This window comes from Panthera onca, chromosome A1, assembly GCF_046562875.1.
Source record: "Panthera onca isolate mPanOnc1 chromosome A1, mPanOnc1 haplotype 2, whole genome shotgun sequence".
NCBI classification, from domain to species: Eukaryota; Metazoa; Chordata; class Mammalia; order Carnivora; family Felidae; genus Panthera; species Panthera onca.
Window position 1 is genome coordinate 134,125,744 of NC_138339.1, and position 21,079 is coordinate 134,146,822.

Consider the following 21,079-nt stretch of genomic DNA (forward strand, 5'->3'; position numbering starts at 1 on the left):
AGCAAAATGAGAAACAACCTCTCAGAGAAAGGTCAGGAGATGATGTGGAGTGAAAAATCTCCAGGGAACTGTCACTTTCTGAAAATGAAAATGACAAAAGTGACAAATTTCAGAGTGTCTGAGGAGAGCAAAGGACAGAGGTTGAAAAACAGAGAACAGAACCACCTGCCATCTTCTTTTGAGAGACCATTCAAGGTCATTTCCTCAGAATCCCTTAGGAGTTCACCGGTAAAGAAAGAAAAAGGGGAAACCCTTACCCTGATCATTGTTAATAGGGAAGAGGTGCCTCCCTGACCATGGTGAATCTAAGAAGACAGATCTGGGTTCCCTGAGCTGGCATCTATGGCCCCAGCCTTATTACCCAAGCTCATTGAGGCCTTTTTTTTTTTTTAATATTAAAAATAAAAATGGGGGCGGCTGGATGGCTCGGTGAGTTAAGCATCCAACTCTCAATTTCATTTCTGGTCATGTCATGATCTTACAGTTTGTGAGTTCAAGCCCCATATTGGGGTCTGTGTTGATAGCTTGTAGCCTCCTTGGAATTCTCTCTCCCCCTCTCTCTTTCTGCCCCTCCTCCCTCTCTAATAAATAAACTTAAAAAAGTAAAAATAAAAATGTATGTATGTGTCATACCAATCTTCTTCATAGTGATCTCCTGAGCAATAATGACCAAGCTTAAATCTATACCTTCAGCACGCGCGCACACACACACACACACACGCAGGCACGCAGGCATGCACACACAAACTCACAGTAAAGAGTTCTTAAGTCACTCCCCAGATGGCGACAACTAGCCCTGTCTAGCAGGGAACCATTTGTCTCCTCTTTCTTTCCCACCCTGTAATCTCTTTCCACGTCCCCCTTCCCCTCAGGGAGCTTTAAAGGTATTGTGGGAAGCACCCAAAACATTTTACTTGCCCTGCTGATGATATTCAGCAATTTAAAAGGTTCCCAAGCCTTACCCTTTGTTGTGTTTGTAAGCATTTTGAGTAACAATGCAGCAACTCTAGTCAGAGAGCCCCTGACTTGGGGCCAAATGGAAGCTGAACGGAGAACAGCCCTGAAGGTTTTCAAATAAATATGCAAGCCCATCTTCCAACCAGTCACTCCAGCCTCAAAGAGATAAAGACTTGAAAAAGCCTCTCTTTAGAAAATAAAATATGTAATTATTTGTCCAACCACGAACATTCTTTGCTTTTCATTTCATTATCTCCACATTCGGGATGTAGATTAAAATATACAGATATCCATCATTTAACTACTTTAAGGTAAGTTTACATCTTTGGGGTTTTAATCATTTCTTTTAAAAGTTATTTTTAACGATGTTCATTTTTGGAGAAAGCACTAAAATACAATGTCATTCTGCAACAGCGGTTTTGCATCAAATGCTTTTTACTTTAACTTGTGAAAACAACATCGATTATACTGCCAAATGCTGCCTAAAAAAATGCTCTGCACCATAAAAGGATTTGGAGCCTTGTTTATTATCATCTAAATTGTACATTGTACACTTGTCGGCAACATATTGTATGCTAAAAAGCCTTTCCTATCTAAAACAATAGATGTTATAGTAAGACAGTTCACAAGTTTTTGGAAAAGCATGATTTGGTGGATTCCTAATCTAAAACAAATCTTTTTGTTCCCCGGAGACAAATGCTGATTGTGTGCCTGCCTCAATTGTTTCACCCCTTTGGTAATCCTGGTCACTCAGAACAGCATTGAAAGAGATCAGAGACAATGACAGAGATGTTGAAAGTGTCCGAATGCCATCCCCACAGAGCTGCCCTTCTGAGGCACAATGACTGGTTTTTGTGTGCATCACTCAGAGGTACTTCTGTGTTCCTCCTGGGAAATATCAAAGAAATTTCAGAAAGACAAACCTATTACCATTGATCGGAATCCAAGAGTCTGTCCTGGTCAGAGCTAACATAATTTGTCTGATTTCAAAGTTTATGTCACTTTGGAATCTAAATATGAGGTCCCAGTTCCCATGGTGGTGACCATGTTTCTTCAACCAAGTAAGACAAGGGGGAGTCAAAGTATTTCTGTGGTCCTAGTACAGGTTCAAAGTATTGAAAACATGGGTACTGATCTCATGAATTCCTAACATAACCGCAAAAAATGAAGATTGACTGGAGTCTGTGCATTGTGATACGTAAAAATACAGGGTGATAATGGATAAAAACTGATGTAGAATTCACTCAGCTGGCTTTTGTGACACAGGAATAACCTGGTTTAGCCGATGTCTCCTATACTCCTATATACAGTGCTTGATGGAAGATGATTATGCTGGATTTGATATCTGCCAATGTCTAGTTTCTTACAACTGACAGAATACTCTAGGCTGAACTTAACACATTGAGTAGTTAAAAAAAAAAAAAAAAGGATTTGAGTTATACCACTATCGTAAAACCCTTTTGCATTGAATTTATTACTGTCAGAAAATATAAGCTTTATAGCTTTTATATTATTCACAAAAATGTCCCCTCCTTACCTGATCTTACGGATCTTATCGCTTCCTATCCAGAGGTGGGAATCTATGTCTCTTTCACTTGAAACTGGGTGGGCCTCTCACCAATCAAATGTGGAAGACGTTATGCCACATGACCTCAGGGGCTAGGTCAGAAAATACAACGCACTCTCTTCCAGTCCCTCTTGGAAGAATCATTCCTGGAACCCCAAGCCTCTATGTCAGTTAGAAGTACCGGGAAGCCATGCTGTGAGGAAGGCCAAATTTGGCCAAAGAGCCCTCACGGTGGGGCTCCGATTCTGCATGCAAAGAGAGTGGTGCCTGGCCAACCCCCACTCTCTGACCACACTCACACAAGAAACCTGAGGCGGAGCCTACTCCCTCCCACCTCTGCCAGTCAAGCCATTTATGAATTCCTGACCCATAGAAACCAGGAGCAATAATAAATTATTTGTGTTGTGTTAAGCTACTATGTTTTGGGATAATAGGTTACACAGTTTTAGATAACAGAAAGAAGATTATCTTCTCCCTTTCTTAAGAGACCTGTTCAATAAGGGGCCTTGCAATAGATCTATATAGCATAGTGATGAGATTCTGCCTCCATTTCTCTGCATCCCATTTAGAACCAAAGAACTCATTCCCCAAGGTGAGAGGAATATTGTCTGCTGAGGGCTCATAGCTGTGTCCTCTTCCAGGAATTGTCCTCAGCCAAAGGACAGCCCACATCCAATACTGGTTGGCTCAGGATATGAAGCTCTGGCCTCCTTGCATTAATTCTGGCCACACAGAAGGGTCGTCACAGCTCCAGAGTTCCTTGGTGGGTAGGTTAAGATTTTGGTTGCAACTGTATCCATCCAACTTCTTCCCTGGCTCAGTCTTGCTTCCCTCACTACCTTACAGGTATTATGCCTGAACGTCTGCCTCAATAAACTACTACACACGAATCTCCATTTCAAGGACAGTCTCCAGATAACCTGAACCAAGACCGGACTTAGTCAAGGGTTAATTACCATGGAAAAGGAAGGTGAAGTCAGGCTCTAAGGTACTGTAATTCCCTGGTTTTCTCAGTAGACAGCAATAATAATTAAAGATTCACTGATTCTCACAATGACATGAACAAAATTTCTAATCAACTGACTCTTACCTGTACTCTACAATAGTTTCCCTGCCAGTCTTTAAGGCATCTTGTACTCACACTGATCCTTGCTGGGCATGATCTAATTTGCTTGCCCAAAACCTATTCTGGTTTGGGAAGCTTTCACTCTATGATGTGTCTGTAGAATGTTAAAAATGAAGCCATTAGCAATGAAACACTTGAAACAAGACCACACCCATTCCTAAGTCGTGGTCTTTGATACACAGCAGAATTTAGATAGAATTCTGCTATGACTGTTGAAGAAAGAAGACTTTTTACAGAAAAGCTTATGAGATTTGAAGGTGCTTATGAGATTTGTTCCATTTTTCCTGAAAGCAAATATTTCATGTTCTTATTTGTTGTTTCATCTCTTATTTTATCCAGGTGTCTTTTTCCAGAAATGATTCATCATTTCACAAAGACTGTGAAGAGAAAGATGGAATTCAGAGATCATTGCTAGAATCTGATGGTATGGAGACAGCTCAATGATTCAAACCACAGGACTTACTTATTTTTCAAACCAGGTTCTAGTTTCCACTTCAGGCATTTATAACTAATTCATGAAGACAAGCTTCGGGCTTATTTTCTTACTTGTCTATCCTGTGTTTGCAGGTTCTTCCATAGCTTTACATGAGCCTGGCTTCCAGCAGGGACTACTGATTTCTCTAGTTTTTCGAAGTTTTCTTGAAGCCATTATATCACCACTAAAAACAAGTGGCCATTGAATGGGAACACCAATTTTTTGGCTTCCCAACAATCTGCACAGTGTAATACGGAATTGTCTGTCCTACATTACTAACTAGGGAACCAAAATAAGGTGCCATTCTTTTTAATATTCAAATTAAGTTTCCCTAACCCCCCAATCCACCTGTGGGGGAAAGTATTTCTTCCACTCCTGTGGTCTTTCTTTCCCAAAGAAGTCCCAAGATTCAGAAGCATTTGATGAGTCCAATGGGCCAGTTTTGATGACCAACTCTTCCAGGAGAGAAAATAGAACACCCTCCTTGTTCAGAGTCTTAGTCTGATCAAGCTGTTGTAAGAAAAATACCATAGACTGTATGGCTTAAAACATAAACACTTATTTAGGTGGATGGGTGACTCAGTTGATTGACTGTCTGACTCTTGATTTTGGCCCAGGGTCATGGGATTGAGCCCCGCATCGGTGTCTGTGCTGAGCATGGAGTCTGCCTGAGATTCTCTTTCTCTCTCCCTGTGCCCCTGCTTGCATGTGCTTTCTCTCTCTCCCTCTCTCTCGTTCTCTCTCAAATACATACATACATACACACATACATACATAGGTACACTTGTTTCTCATAGGCTGAGAATTCCAAGCTCAAGGCCCTGGTAGATTTGGTGTCTGGTGAGGGCTCTCTTCCTGGTTCATAGAAGGCTGTCTTCTTGCTGTGTCCTTACATGGTGGATATATCAAGGGAGCTTTCAGAGGTCTCTATTATAAGGGAATGAATCTCCGCTCAAAGGCCCCCACCTCCAACTATTATCACATTGGCAGTTAGGATTTCAAGATATGAATTTTGGGGGAATACAAACATTCATCTACAGCAATCAGTCAAGTAGTTGGCTCTCTTTAGCTGTAGTGATTTTATTGCCACTGTGCCAATGCAGTCTTTGTCTGCTGGAGAAATCATAGCACATCTGCCAATGCTGACCTGATAGGAGTTTCTCCTCATTCATGGAAGAGCAGCATTCGTGTCTTATTTCGCTGAGATTGCTCTCAGACCTATAGCTTTATAGAGACACAGTTCCCCACCCCACACACAAACTCTGTCACTATCCCAAGGTCACTCAAGATGGTAAAGCAGCTGGGGCAGAGGTGTCCAACTTCCAGTACATGTTCTTCCCAGGATTGCATCCTCCACCCAAACGGCACTTACTACTATGGCTTAATTAGGAAACACTCCTTGGAAAATGAGTGCCCAGTTCTGCTTTACTACACGCATGGTGATAGGCCAGGATCTACCGAATCGGTGGCACTGACGACAGTCCAGCCTCCGTAAAGCCAAGGGAAGGTCAACAGGCACATTAGATCTCTCCATCCTCCTACTCCAGGGCCCACCAACTTCCTGACCTACCAGGATTCATGGCCTGCCATCAACAATATAGACCCACTATCCCAATACATACAGACTTGATTCCCCATAACGCATCAACCAAGAGTAAGTAGCAGGAGTCTTAAAATAACATTATTACACAGTTCTCTGATTCAGCTCCACTAGGTCTGTGGGAACTCGAGTACCTCTCCCCTCAAAATGTAGCATGACACCTGTGGGAATTCTCAGGGGTTCCTACACATGTTTGGTGAAACACTTCTTTGAATATTCAGGTTTTGCTTCTCTCAACAATCACAGCTCTTTCTGGCTGTTCACCACGAAACTTTCTCTTGTTGTGGCTGATCCAAAGCCCTAGTTCCAACTGCAACCCGTCGTCAGTCAGCAACATCAATGCCTGCAACACCAGCGTGCCACACTGCCTCCCACCTGGCCAGGTCCTAGCATATGACAAAGCCACTGGTGGTTCCCAGCAAAGCCACATCAAAGCTGGTGCTGTGCCCACTGAGGGAGCTACGCTCCATCAACGCCAGCTCTGGAGGCCTCTGTTGCTGGTTCCTCATCCCCAAGAGCTCATTAGCTTTTGCCCTGTCTTACTTCAGTGCTTCTCCCTTGGACACAGGGAGAAGCCACCTAAAAGCTTCCTGATGACGAGGAGGCGGAATGTTCCGGGGCCACCCCTCGGTTATGATATTTTCATTTTGCCCTTGCTTCATCACCAAATATCCTTTTGATTTTCCTTTAGGACCTACACTTTCCCACACAGATGAGTAACACCGTGTTTGCTGTGTGAAGAGAGAGACCCTCTAAAAGAGAAGATGTCTATTTTATAATAGCCTTCTCCACAGGCCCAGGGATTTAGAGCACTGTAGAGTTCTTTGAGGAAAAAATGTCAACTTTCTTAACTCCATGAGGGGAAAACTGTCAGCTCTATTCCTAAGGAGTCAATTAATTAAAGTTAAGTCTCCTCAAACTTCACAAAATGCCAGCTCCAGATTAAAGGGTGTGCGCATGCATTACGCTTTGACCTCTTGTCACTGGTCGAGTACCTGGCAGATTTGTGGAAAGTAGCTTGTGTGCTGATCCAACAGAAATGGGTATTAGCTCACAAGGAAGGAAGATAATGAGTTCAAGGACAATCTCAAGCATTTTAAGTTTGGGACTTTTCGTCTTTTTCCCCAGCCCCCTCTGCTCCTCTTTGCAAAGCTTTCGCCTTTTTGCTTTCCCCACCCATACGTGTATTTCTTAAATCACTCCAGTACCGTCTTCTCATGGGGTTGTGACAGGGTTGAAGGACTACTTTGAAGTCTGTCTGGTTTCAGGTTTGAATAGGTACCTCTCTGAGGCAACCCTACCTCCCCTCTGGATGTTGCAAAGATGCAGGAAGATCCCGACGCAAGGCTCCCAGCTCAGTGCCAGGCTCAGAGGCTTACAGAAGAGGCAGCTGTCATCAACTGTAAGTAAGAGCTAAATTCCCACATTGGGAAAAAGGTGGTTTTGCCATCAGTGGAGCACCAGCCTCATGGGGGTACTTAATGTGGTCCTTCCAACCCTAACCCTGTGCCATCAGGGTGACACCAGTGGGAAAGTTCAGGATCTGAGATTTCTTCTCTACTTTTCATCTTCCACATACTTCTGTTAAAAGGTAATCTCCAGTCTAAGCAGTTGCCACTCCTTTCTACCATTAGAGATTAGTTTACTAGACTACTTTCCCAAATAAGTAGAGCAAACAGGGCACAGAGCAGGAAAGTTCAAGAATGCTGGGTATTAAGAATTAAAAGAGACACACAGCTAAGTGAAGGAGAAAGAAGCAAATAAATGGAATATCCACAATGTACCACAACAACCCAGTTAAGTAGGTATTAATCCCCCTAGAGTAGGTACTCATTATTTTGGGATTTTTAAGCATGAGAAAACTGAAGTTCAGACAGGTTAATAATTTGAGCCACCACTGACTATGAACTAGAGATTCCAAATCAAGATAGCCCAATCCTTCTGTATGGTACCTCCCTGGAGTCTAACTCATCACTTGAACCACTTTCCCAGGGAAGCCCCAGCTGGTAGAGTCCCCACCCCTCCTTACCCTGGGGATGGATGGTTGCAGAGATATCTCTTTGGAGGCCTGATTTCTCTGCTTCTTCAGCTGCTGGTTGAGAGTCTAGTTGGAGATGTCTTAAAGCAGATGCCCTGTAATAACCATTAAAGATAACTAGCATACTAATACTATTGTTTATAGAGATTCTGCTGCACCACTCTGCTAAGCAATTTACAGACCCTGTCTCAGAGAGAATGCAATTTAGTCAAATACCATCACCGGTCATTGGCAGTTGACCTTTTCCTTGGAACCCCAAAGCCACACAATCTCAATGTGTGTTCAGGTCATGGAACGAGCTTGTTAACTGATCTAGAAACCAATTTCCTTTTATTTTTCTCTGCCGATTAAACTCCCTCACCTGCTGTCTCCCGATCCTGAAATAAAATTTTAGGGATGTCTCTGGTTTCCAATAATGCCTACATAATAAAAGTTCTCTGGTTACCTTCACACATTATTAAGTCCAGTCCAGCTGAAAATTATAGAGGTCAGTCTGTTCTAGTAGAATAACAAAACTCCATACTCATTCAGAGTTAAAGCCTCTCCTTATCCCTCCATCCGGGTCTGTTCTACCCTGGAATTCTGCCATGAGGAAGGAGAGGGGCAAATGTTGGGCCTCTTCTCTCTTGTCCTCCCATCTCTCCCCCGCCATTTCTGTTTCTAATTGCTCCGTGATTAGGCCCAAGGGTAGAGGAGAGAGAGAAGGTACAGATATAAATTGGTGTCAGTGCCCTTTAGGTAGGGGTCATATCTGAGGTTGGCTTCTTTCTGGTGGGTATGTCAACAGGTTCCTAGGAAAATCTAGCTGGAGCCTTTGGCCATGGTGCCTTTTTCCTGGCCACCTATCACCCCGTTGACCTCTGGGCTTCAGAGGTCTATACCTCCTTAGGGTCCTTTTACTCATCCGGACTATCCTTGTGGGCAGGCTGGCTCTCTCATGTGAGGCCCAGAACTGATCCAGGGAAACCATCACTTCTGCCCTTCCAGCTCCTTCCCTCTCCAGGAGGCACACCCTCCAGTTCCTCTGCCACATCCAGGCTGACCTAGCCAGAGAGTCAAGCCTGGGGACGGGCTGTGCGAGACACAAAGACCAATATTTGCGTGCCCCCTCGAAGCTCCCTTCGCTTGGCTTATGGGGTAAAGCCCTCCCCTTTTCCATAGCAGAACTTGGGATGAGTGAGGAAGGGAGAAGAGAAATACAACAGCACTTTGAACTGCCTGCAAAGAAAATGTCTGAATTCTTGGTCTATTTCACAGAGCGTTTGCCATCTCCTTAACAAATGGGATCTAACATATTTGGCACCTCATCTTTTATTCTGTGGTTGGAGGCTCCACTGGGACAGCACAGACCCATCTTTGGGTCATACAAGACTTCATCTTGTATGGCAGAAGGGGAGGGTTGTATTCTGTGCTCAAAAGATTCTCAAAGAAACCACAAAGATGCGGCTGGGCAAAGCTCCACAATAGAGAAGACATCAGTACATGCAGCTAGGAGTATATACAACTGCAGGACAGACAGAGGGACAAAGAGAGGCATAAATGAGAGAAGATCCATACACCTAAGAAATAATAGGAGATAAAGATTTTCCTACCAACATAGGGGCGCCTGGGTCACTCAGTTGGTTAAGCATCCGACTTGGGCTAAGTCATGATCTCGCGGTTTGTGAGTTCAAGCCCCGCATTGGGTTCTGTGCTAACAGGTCAGAGCCTGGAGTCTGCTTCAGATTCTGTTTCTGCCTCTCTCTCTCTCTCTCTTCCCCTCCCCTGCTCACACTCTGTCTCTCTCTCTCAAAAGTGAATAAACTTAAAAAAAAATTTTTCCCTTCCAATGCAAGAGAGACTCACAGACTTTTTCAAAAGTGAGACCATACCCAGCCATCTTTAACTGTCATAACACTAATACAGGGACCTGGACCGTGCACCTGATATGGTCCTCCTTTGGGTGTGATGAGAATAGTGACTGAAGGAATATTAAGGCTGAGAAGTAATCATTTCAGCCCTCAAATAACACCCAGGAGTTTCTGAAAAGTTTTACAGAAAACTACAACCATATGAAAAGTAAGTTGCCCCAGACCTGGTGTGAGTCTTTTCATCTTATAAATCAGTGTATCCAAGCCTGTGCTTCTAAGTGGCACAAAACATCAACAAAGGAACCAACTACTTTGAAGTCAGAGGTTTTTTCAGGCATCGAGCAGAGTTTAGAGTCAGCTTATTTACTAGCAGTAATCAGCTTTCTACTTTCCAGAGATCTTCTTTGCCTGGAGTTAATCTTTAGATAATCTGGATTAAAGAGTTCCAGCCTATTAATAATATGGACCACCTCCACCTGTTTCTGTGACAGGTACAAGACTATGGAAACATAGTTATTCACTACCTTTTGCCCTCCTCAGCTTTCTTTTCTTTTCTTTTCTTTTTTTAATATGAAATTTATTGTCAAATTCGTTTCCATACAACATCCAGTGCTCACCCCAACAGGTGCCCTCCTTAATGTCCATCATGCACTTTCCCCTCTTCCCCACCCCCCATCAACCCTCAGTTTATTCTCAGTATTTAAGAGTCTCTTATGTTTTGCCTCCTTCCCTCTCTGTAACTTTTCTCTTCCCCCTTCTCCTCCCCGCTGGTCTTCTGTTGAGTTTCTCAGGATCCACACAGGAGTGAAAACATATGGTATCTGTCTTTCTCTGCCTGACTTATTTCACTTAGCATAACACTCTCTAGTTCCATCCACATTGCTACAAATGGCCAGATTTCATTCTTTCTTAGTGCCAAGTAGTATTCCGTTGTATATATAAACCACATCTTCTTTATCCATTTGTCAGTTGATGGACATTTAGGCTCTTTCCATAATTTGGCTATTGTTGAGAGTGCTGCTATAAACATTGGGGTACAAGTGCCCCTATGCATCAGCACTCCTGTATCCATTGGGTAAATTCCTAGCAGTGCTACTGCTGGGTCATAGGGTAGATCTATTTTTAATTTTTTGAGGAACCTCCACACTGTTTTCCAGAGCAGCTGCACCAGTTTGCATTCCCACCAACAGTGCAAGAGGGTTCCCGTTTCTCCACATCCTCTCCAGCATCTATAGTCTCCTGATTTATTCATTTTAGCCACTCTGACTGGCGTGAGGTGGTATCTCAGTTTGGTTTTGATTTGTATTTCCCTGATGACCTCCTCAACTTTCTAAGGAAGAATCTGTGAACTGCTCAGCTTTGAACTCTAAGGGCAATAGGTAAAGTGAAGAAAAGTGCTTAGAGACACTTCATATTCACGTAAATTCAAAGAGGGAAGGGAAGGGAAGGGGAGGGGAGGGGAGGGGAGGGGAGGGGAGGGGAGGGAAGGGAAGGGAAGGAAGGATAAAAAGACAAAGAAAGACAGAAAGGCAGAAAGAAAGAAAGAAAGAAAGAAAGAAAGAAAGAAAGAAAGACACAAGTTCTCTGAAAAGGAAAACTTCCAGAGACATCAGGGAGAGGAGGAAGCAAGCGTAAGTATCTAGAGCACTGGAGAGAAAGCCAGCATGTCCCGAGATTTGTAGACTGTTGGGAGAGCTTTGGAGGAGCTACTCCTGGGCAGGGTGGGGCCTCACAGAGTGGACCAGGTAAAGAGGTTTCCAGGCATTTCAGTCTTGCGTTACGTGATGCAACCCTCCTTCAGACACCTTCACTATAGACATTATGTTTCCAGACTTGTGGAAAGTGGAAGTGTCTCTTTTATACATGCTATTGACTTGGGCTAGACCTTAGAGCAGGGGTTGATGGACACAATTTGGGTGGCATGAGAAAGGGTCACATTAATGAGATGATGGCAGTTGACCTGCCCTTGAGAATGAAATGTCATGGAAATGGCCCAAACCTGGCAAGAGCCTTTGACCCTAACTCACATGTGCTTATGAACAAGACAGATGAGCACCCACATGACTTCCCCCACATGTCCACTCCTGCTCCTCTCCCCTCACTGCATCCTTTCAGTGATGGCTGAGCCCTGCCATGTCTGCTGGAACCTACATCACCTCACTCAGGCCCCACCATGTTGTTTCCAGGAAATAGTCCCAAAATACACAACCATTTCTGACTGCGCTTGATTTATTTTCTTCCGTGGATTTTTCTCTATTTTCCAAATGTACTGTGATAAACAAATAATATACATGGTTATAGTCCTTTGATAGGCACACATGTTATTTTTTTTTTAAAAAGCAAGCAAATCATCTTCTTAATTGTAATAGTGATTCAACAGTCAGTCAATTATAGTTGCTTATAGAATCCATGTCTGTGGACATTTCCAAAGAATAACATCAATGACTCTGACTTTGGTAATTTGGAAGTTAGTCCTCTTAGAAGGATGGAACTCAAATCAATCATCCTTAATTGGCTCTTCTCTGTAATAAGGAAATTCTACTTCCTCCCTTAGCTTCCTCCCTGCCAATCCATTTTTATGCTTTAGCCTGAAAGATCAACGTCAGATGACACACACGGGCCGTCTTCAGAAATATACAGTGTTAACAGCCGAATTTAAGCCACATGGCTCTGCAAGATTTTTAAGGTCTTCCATACACCAGCTACTTCACCTCTCATATCCCACCAGCTACAGCTGACACCCTCCATGTTCCAGCCCCAGCCCTAGGTACATCCGGGCTACCTCTGCTCCTGCTGGAGTGAGACCCCCACTCCCATCATCTCCCCACTGCCCACATCCACTAGACCCTTTAAGGTCCAGATCAGGTGTCCCATCCTCCCATGCACCCTCTCCTGTCAGCCTTAATCCATGCCATGTCGATAGCTTCCATCTTCAAATTTCTTTGAATTTATCACTTGTACTATCTGCAGGGTTTTTTTTCTGTCTCTGATTCTCTACTTAGTTGTTCTGCACAATTTAACTCTTTGGTATATTATAGTATATCACTACAATCCTACTTACAATGCCACCGTGACAATGAGAGAATGATGCAGGCCCTCCCACGAGCGGGCTTTAGACTGCACCTTCTGGCCAGGAAGCTCACCGAGTTCAGTCGTCAGTCCATCTGATCCCCTGAGATCCATTTACTTCAGATTCATATTTTAATTGACTTAGAAGGGCTCTTTTACTACCTTCATAAAAAATAACCAAGAAAGTTACCTTAAGAGGCAATAGTTTCACATTACAGGCTATAGAACCAATCGTATTGCTAAGCATGTAAATGACACATTTAAATTGTACAACAAAATGGATCAAAAATTTGTTCTTTGGGATATTTACAGACATCAGACATACCTGCAAAGAATACACAGCAGTCAAATACATTCAGTAAATACTGGGTCAAATGAGCAGATATCTTTCCTGTAGACTTTCTTAAAGTTTCATAACATTGGCACTGGAGATCTCCCTGAGCGGGTTAGTGTACGTATGCGGGTATTTCTGCAACCAAGATGACTAGAGGCCCATTTTCCTATGGCGTGAGTTCTGGGGTGCGTGTTCCATGGCACTCATTCTGGCTGATGCTGATGTGGTTCACACATTCCCTTCCAAAGCCTCCTCGGCAGGATCTTGCTTGAACCTTCAGCGAGGGGCCTCTAAGGGAAATGTTTATTTTCTGTTCCTCACTTCCTCCGTGCTCTGTTCCTCTTCTGGTCACGGGAAGGCCCTTTGCTCCTGTTCTGCGCATGTCACATGTTTAGGGCTGAGCCACATCCCAGAGTGCGAATAGTTCTTAGCCTCTTTCTGCATTTGTTCAGTTGGAATTGCAGTTCAGAGAGGCAGCCCCATGTGCTGACTGACAGTGTGGACTCTGGAGTCCCACGGCCTGGCTTTCAGTGATCATTGCCCCGGCTGTATAAACCGGGGGCATTGCTTCAACTCTCAGTGCCTCACGTATAATGTGGCAACAATTACAGAATACACGTCATGAGATTTTGTGGGGAGTTAAGACATGTAAAGGGCTTACCCAGAATCTGACCTCTAGTGCATGCTGTTGGTGTGAATCAGTGTTAATCCTCAAGAATTATGTTTCTCCGACCATAGCTTCTTGCTGTTACTATTAGGTATTGCGAGGACCCATGCAAATCCTAAGACATCAGGAAGCCTAGCTCATGATTTTTGAAAACTACTCGCTGTACTTGCCAGAGAAAAATTTTCTTTCTGTTCTTGAGTGGGAAAAAGAGAGTAATAGCAAGAAACAAGTACCTGTTCTTAAGGAGAAGAGAACAGTTTCTGGGCTAATTGTGACCTCAAGGAGTTCTTTTCTATTACTCTGCTCTGGGGGTCAGCAACCTTCTGTCAATAGCCAGACAATAAATATTTTAGGTTCCGCAAGATGAAAGGTCTGTGTGGCAACCGGTCAACTCTGCTATTATAGTGTGAAAGCAGCCATCAGCCATACGTAACTGAATGGGCATGGCTATCTTCCAGGAAAATGTTATTTACAAAATCAGAAAGCTGGCTGGATTTCACCCATTGGTCTTGTTTTGTGACCTCTGCTCTGTTATAAACCTTGAATTTCCCAGCCATGGGATTTGAATAGGAGTTCTGGGGTGTCTCCGTCTACCAAATGTGAGTAAGGCATCTGACCACTCTGGAAACCAGTAGAAGTGAGAGAAGCCAGTCCAAGGGAAAGACCAACAAATGTTGGAAATAACTGCAGGGAACGGATGCACAGTCCCGGCCATGTTGTAAACTTTTGGATCAACTCTGTCGAAGCCTGACCTACCTCGGGAGTCTTGGTTATATAAACCCATAAATTCCCATTATTGTTTAAGCCACACTGAGGAACGTTTTCCTGTCATGTGGAAACCAAAATCTTCTACTGAGACAGCATGCTTATAGCTCAATGAAGTACACCAATGAACAATTTATGGTGGATGCTCTTGGAGTTCAATTTGCGTTTTATCTCTAGTTAAAACTTTTGCTGACGGACTCAGAAAAGAAATTTAATGATGAAACCCCCATCCCCAGATGAATTCAGAGTCATTCATTTAAACATTTCTAAGCACTTTCGCCATTTCTAAAGTGCTTGAGGACATTATCCTTCAAGTATCTGTTATTTCTAGTTTATTTATAAAGCTCTCTTGTATTTTGGTTTTATTGCTTCTGGCTCTTCTGTTATTTTACATAATAAAAACAAGCAAAGTCACCCATCAATCTACAACCCCTCAGAGGTCTGACTCTAGTTGAAAAGGACTCTGGATAAAATCAGGAGAGGCTTTTGCAATGCCTTCATAAATCAACTTTTGCTTGTAAGCTTTCTTTAATGCCTCAGTCAGCCCTAAACATAAAGTTCCCTGATGCTGTGGCTACCATTTCTGTCTTGTCTAAAGCAGACAAGGTGGTACTCAGGCAGAGGGGTCCGGAAGTGTTTTCCGAGTCCACTAGAGATTCTGCATCTTGAACACAAGAAATGGTCAAGGACTCACTGATGGCATTTATGCCACAGGTAGGCACCTTCCCTATGAGGTCTCTGAGTATATGGCAGAAACTCCACACCAGACATCACCCACCCTCGCTCATTCACACCCTCAGACATTCCCTGTGCTCATGGAACCTCACTGACTTGCAGACCAATCTCCAGAGGGCTGAGAATGACCCAGTCTTCACCTTGTACATCAGTTCCACACCGGCCACTACAGCACTCATGAGACCCAAGGTCCCACCTGGACATTAGGGATGAGTCAGTGATTTTGTTCATATGATGAGTCAGTTTTCTGTGCTGCTGTAACAAATTACAGTAAACTTCGTAGCCTAAAACAACACAAATTTCATATCTTACAGTTCTGTAAGCAGAATTCTGATGTGAGCCTCACTGGACTAAACTCAAGATGTCAGCTAGGCCTTCTGGAGGCCATAGGAAAGAGTTTCCTCATCTTTTCTGGCTTCCAGAAGCTGCCCGTGGTCCTTGGCTCATGGCTCCTTTTCACCTCCAAAACCAGCAAACAGGGACTGAGTCATATCAAGTTGCTCCAATTTATTTTCTGCCTCCCCCTTCCACCCAGCTAATCCAGGATAATCTCCCCATCTCAAGGTCAGATGATTAGCCATTTTATTTCTACCTGCAGTCTTAATTCCCCTTTGTCATGGAGCCTATCATATTCATAGGTGTCAGGGATTAGAACGCAGACATCTTTGGGGCCGTTATTCTGCTTACCACAGGGGGATAGACAAGGAAAAAACAAATAAAATATACTTAATGATAGATGATGATAAAAACAATAGAGAAAAGCAATAAAGGAGCAGGAATCGGGTATGCTAGACAGGTGTATTCTTTTATACAGGTTGATCCAAAAGGTCTCATGATTTCACTCTCATGAGTAAAAATCTCTGAGAGATAAGGGAAGTATCCAGGAAGGTATCTTTGGGGAAAGCCTTCCTGCAAAGGGGACAATTAGCATCAAGTGAGGGCAGGCTGAGAGTGTCCAGGATCAGAAGAAGGAGAGGGTAGCTGAAACTGTCTGAGGTACAGAGGGAATGAGAGAAGAAGATGGACAGAGTGTGGGAATGGGGGGCATCACATCGCACTTTGCAGGCTAATGAAAATGACTTTGGATTTGGTTTAGCATAAAATGGAGAGGTGGGGGTTTTTTCTTCAGTATTTATTTATTTATTTATTTATTTATTTATTTATTATTTTAGAGAGAGAGAACACACATGTGAGCAGGTAAAGGACAGAGTGGGGGAGAGAGAGAGACTCTCAGGCAGGTTCCATGCTCAGTGCAGAGCCCAACACAGAGCTCGATCCCATGACCAACATCGTGACCTTAGCCGAAATCAAGAGTTGGATGCTTAACCGACTGAGCCACCCAGGCACCTCATCTTCAGTATTTTTAGAAAAATTTTATTTTTAAATACTTTTCGATTTCCAGAAGAATTACAATTATCATCCAGAAAGACCCCATATACTTTTTACCCAGCTTCCGATCATATTAACATCTTATATTACCCTGGCGTTTATCAAAACTAAGTAATTTAAAGTTGGTACAAAGCGATTAACTAAACAGGTTACCGATTACAGGTTTGGGAGAAGATTCCCACAGAGGTGAGTGCCCTTCTTTTCATATATCACGGGGCACACGATATCGCCATGGTTAAGTACTGGTGGTGTTAACTCTGATCACTTGATTAAAGACGTGTCTGCCAGGATTCTCCACTGTGAAGTTACTCTTTTCTCCTTTCCGTACGCTGTTCAATGGAAGTGAATCCTACGTTCAACCCACACTCAAGGGAATTAAGTTCCAGCTCCTGTAGTAAAGGGTTATCAAAGAATTTGTGAATACATGATAAAACTGCCACAGTAATTAATGAGTATTTCGCAGCAGATACGTTGAGGCTATGGATGTATCCTGCTTCTCCTTAAAGCTTTACCTGCTAATATTAGCATCTATCAGTGGATCTTGACTATAACAAGTAGTGTTCTGCTCATTTTCTATTTCCTTCATCCCTACTACGTTTACTATTTGGAATTCTTCTGTATGGAAGATTTAACCCTTCTCCCCTATTTAGTCAGTTACTGATATCAGGATACACTCGTGTATAATAATTTTGTTCTTTGGATTATAATCCAATACTGTCATTATTTTCTTGTTTCTCCAACTTTTCTGGCTTTGGACATTGAGAACTCTTTCAGATTAGTTCCTGTGTCCATTTGACATGCTTCCATTTCCTTTTTTGTTTTAAGCATATTCTTATGTTTTGGTACTACAAGATATAGTTGTATTTTCTTGGTACTACAAGATTCCTTGGAGGGGTGATGTGGTGACTCAACCAGGCAAGTGCCTGACTCTTGATTTCGGCTCAGGTCACAGTCGCATAGTTTGTGAGATCAAGCCCTGAGTCAGGCTCCATGCTGACAGCATGAGGCTGCTTAGGATTCTCTCTCTGCCAACCACCCCCATCCTGCTTGTGCTCTCTCTCTGTCTCAAAATAAATCAATAAAATTAAAAAAAAAAAATTCTTGATACTCCGGCCTCATCTTGTATTTTCTCTATACCAGCCCTAGAATTACCCACTGCTCTTAGCAACCCTGGATCCTCTAACTGGGGGCATGGAATGAAAAACCCAAGATCTGGGTGCAGGTGTGTCATTGGAGAGATTTGGGGAGAAGAGATACACATTCTGACTTATGTTTTCAAATGATGAGTCTTCTTACAGCTGGGTTGAAAATAGCTACATGGGGGTGATTATTGCAATAATCCAGACTCCCTGACTTTAACCTAGGAAAGTTGTACAGTGAATAATCCCATCACTGTGAAGTACCTCAGAGCCTTTTCCATGAGCCAGCACACAAACCACAGCTATCCTTTATTTGTCAAACTCTGACACTGAGCCCCACCGTGTCTCAGGCATTATGCTCTCTGCTGATGGTGCAGATATGAAAAACAGCACTCCCTCTCCCTGGGACTTTCACAGACTGCTACAACAGGCGCAACACAGTGTGATATGGAGGGGAGTACAAAATTGTAAAAGGTAAAGCGTTGGGATAAAAGAGAGAATAACTTTTTATCGGAAGGCCAAGAAAGCAGAATGCAAGGTTGAGAAGGTAGTACTGAAGTCCTACTGATGTGGTTGGAATCTGGGTTTTACCATGTATTAGCTGATGACTCTGAATCTTCGAGCCTCAATTCCCTTACCCAGAGGAAATGACATCACCTACTCGTAGGGGCCATGCCACACCCACCACAGAGTTTAATCCTCATCCTGTACTTCACAGTTCTCCTATAGCTGCGGGGAGAGGGGACGATATGTCAGATTGTGGCCAATACAATGCAGAGGAAGTGATGGAATCCCACTCAGAGACCTGGCCCCTAAAGCCCCCCTATGATCTCTCACTTACTCCCTCCCTTCTATGCAAAAGACTTCAGGATAGTGGAGGTGCATTGCAACCCTCTGCTCACTGCTTCAAGGACGGCACTCACGAGAGCTGTGCAGTCACGAGCATAGCTCCAGACGCTGCACGAGAGCAAGAAACACCCTGGCTGCAATTCTGGGACTACATACTGCAGCAGTTAGCCTATCTTGATTAGTATACCACCTCAAAGTTTGCTGGAACACTAAGGGAGATCAAAAGCCTGTGATAAGCCCTCAGTACCTGATAGCCTTTGTTATCTTAGCCATGATGTGTAGGAGAAACACTGAAGAGTGGGGACTTAAAAGTATTTACTAGGTGCATGGAAGGCGAGAGGAGCTTAGAGCTTTGAGATGAGGGCACAAAAATGCCAAGTAAAAAAAAAGGAAAAGGGGGAGAAGTAGTGTCAAAAAGGGAGGAGGTAGGGGGAAATGACATGAGACAAAAGGAAGCAAGAGCCGTCCGTGTCACTGGAGAAGCAGCTGCCCTAGACATGTGTCCTTCCCCGCACCCCCCTCCCCCACCATGTCCAGCCTGTGACACACACAGTGGCGTGGCCAGGCTCTCCGTGCCTGAGACAGCTGCCCAGAGCCTCGCTGATACTCCTCCCTCAGCTGTTCCAGATCCAGACAAAGCAACTGGAGGCCTGGCTTTTTCATTTGTTTAAACCTGCTGGCAAGATCCTTCCTGGACCTGCTTGTTTTTACGATTTGAAATGTGCTTCTTTTATCACCTTCCGGTCACAGGAATAGTCTTAATGGAGTGTAGGATCCAAATTGGGGGCAGAAATTCTCCACTCAGGAGACGCCAACCAAACAAAAGACAGAGGTGTTCTTTGTCTCTCTGGCCTGTCAGGGAACAAAGGACAAACGCGTAGAATAGGGTTAGAAAAGCTGCAAAGGATACTTTTCTTTAACAACCCTTGTGAGCAACACGGGTGTTTCCCTGGGCTTTGGGGCTCAACATGTAGCCAATACCACTGCTTTCAACCGTGCACAAGAATGTTTGAGAAGAGTCTTCATGCTTTTGAAAGGTACTATTGGGGTGCCTAGGGGATTCAGTTGGTTGAGCATCTCTTAATTTCATCTTGGGTCGTGGTCCCAGGGTCGTGGTCCCAGGGTCGTGGGATTAAGCCCTACAATAAGGCTCCATGCTGAGCATATAGTCTGTTTAGGATTCTCTGTCTTCATCTCCCCTCTCCCCTGCTCGCACTCTAGATAGATAGATAGGTAGATAAATGGTACTACCTATTTAGGTTTTTGCTAAACTTAGTAGAGTTCACTTAACCAAAAAGTCATTGTCCTGGGGCCCCCATAAATGTTGTTGAGCTCTGAGGATGGTTAGGTTATGGCTTCTGCTTAGGCGATGAATAGGAACCATGTCCACAGCCAGAAAAGTGACACCTGGCTGATCAGACCAAATCCGCCTCATTTATTATAGAAATCTTATCCCCCAGAAAACCACATGTTAGGAAAAATCTAGGAGTCAGTGTTTCCAGGCAAAAGGACCACCCATGGCTGAAAAACAGGAAATAGCTAAAACAAAGAAAACCAGATCCAAATAAAATGTGGAGGCATGTGAAAGTTTGAACCCTTTAGAGTGAGATGTTTAAGTCCCGGCCTCAAAAATTCTGTGTCCATGTCTTCCCTTCCCACCTCCTCGTCTTGGGGGTTTTCCAGGTTTCCTGTCTACCCGTAAGCATTTGGGAGCAATGCTTCCTGCTTAAAGAGTCACTCTAAGCAAGCCCTGACTACAATACAGGCTTCTAAAAGAGCCCCGTGTGTGTAAATTAAAGCACATTCACCCATCACGCCCTTTTCCTGGAAAGGAAATCACATCTCCTTATGTGTATCTGTAAATCAAAACCTACTTGTCTATGGCTTTCTCTTCAGCATGCCAAAACAAAACCCCGTGCAGGGTTGGCCTGGAGGAGGGCTGAGCACACAAAGAGATCCATTCAAGCCTTTGGACTTCAAGAGAATCATATGGTCCAACCAAGGTCAACAAGATGATTGCAGCCTGATATCAAAGATTAGTTTTTAAAGGGACAATACACAACTGCTGCTAAATTCTCTTTTCCTTTACAACAAATGCTCAGAAAAGAAACAAGCAGAGGAAGAAACATCTAATCTGATTTGTGGTCCTATCTCTGAGATATGCAATTATATAGTGAGTTGAATCTGAAGTCTAATACAAAAAGAAAGAAAGAAAGAAAGAAAGAAAGAAAGAAAGAAAGAAAGACTCCTTACATTATGGGATTTTACTAATAGGACATACTGTGGAAAATTCCCTGACATGTTTCATCAATACTTAAACACACAAACTTCCTCCAGATCTCAGCTGCCATAGTCTTTTGGGGGAAAATTATCTTCCTTTCTCTCTTTAGCTTCCTTTCTTCCTTCCTCCTTCTTCTCCCTCTTCTCCCACCTACCCGCTCTTTTCTTTTTCATCCTTTTTTAGGAAAGAAAGGGAAACAAATATACTAACATTTATTGAGCTCCTGCTTTGAGATGAG

At 43.4% G+C, this 21,079-nt stretch overlaps 1 protein-coding gene and 1 long non-coding RNA gene across 2 annotated transcripts in view; one reads left to right on the plus strand and one right to left on the minus strand.

Annotated features, from left to right (window-relative positions):
* Positions 1-13,929, minus strand: part of LOC132682459 (uncharacterized) — a 37,390-nt gene extending 23,461 nt beyond the window's left edge. Inside the window, exons 1-2 of the long non-coding RNA XR_009611671.3 lie at positions 13,678-13,929; positions 12,757-12,844 (exon numbers count right to left, since the gene is read on the minus strand). This is a non-coding gene — a long non-coding RNA (uncharacterized LOC132682459). The remainder of the gene's footprint in view (positions 1-12,756; positions 12,845-13,677) is intronic.
* Positions 5,223-21,079, plus strand: part of LOC132682458 (uncharacterized) — a 67,576-nt gene continuing 51,719 nt past the window's right edge. Inside the window, exon 1 of the mRNA XM_078451380.2 lies at positions 5,223-7,127. Within this exon, the coding sequence (XP_078307506.2) occupies positions 7,038-7,127 (90 nt within the window). The 5' untranslated portion in view covers positions 5,223-7,037. The remainder of the gene's footprint in view (positions 7,128-21,079) is intronic.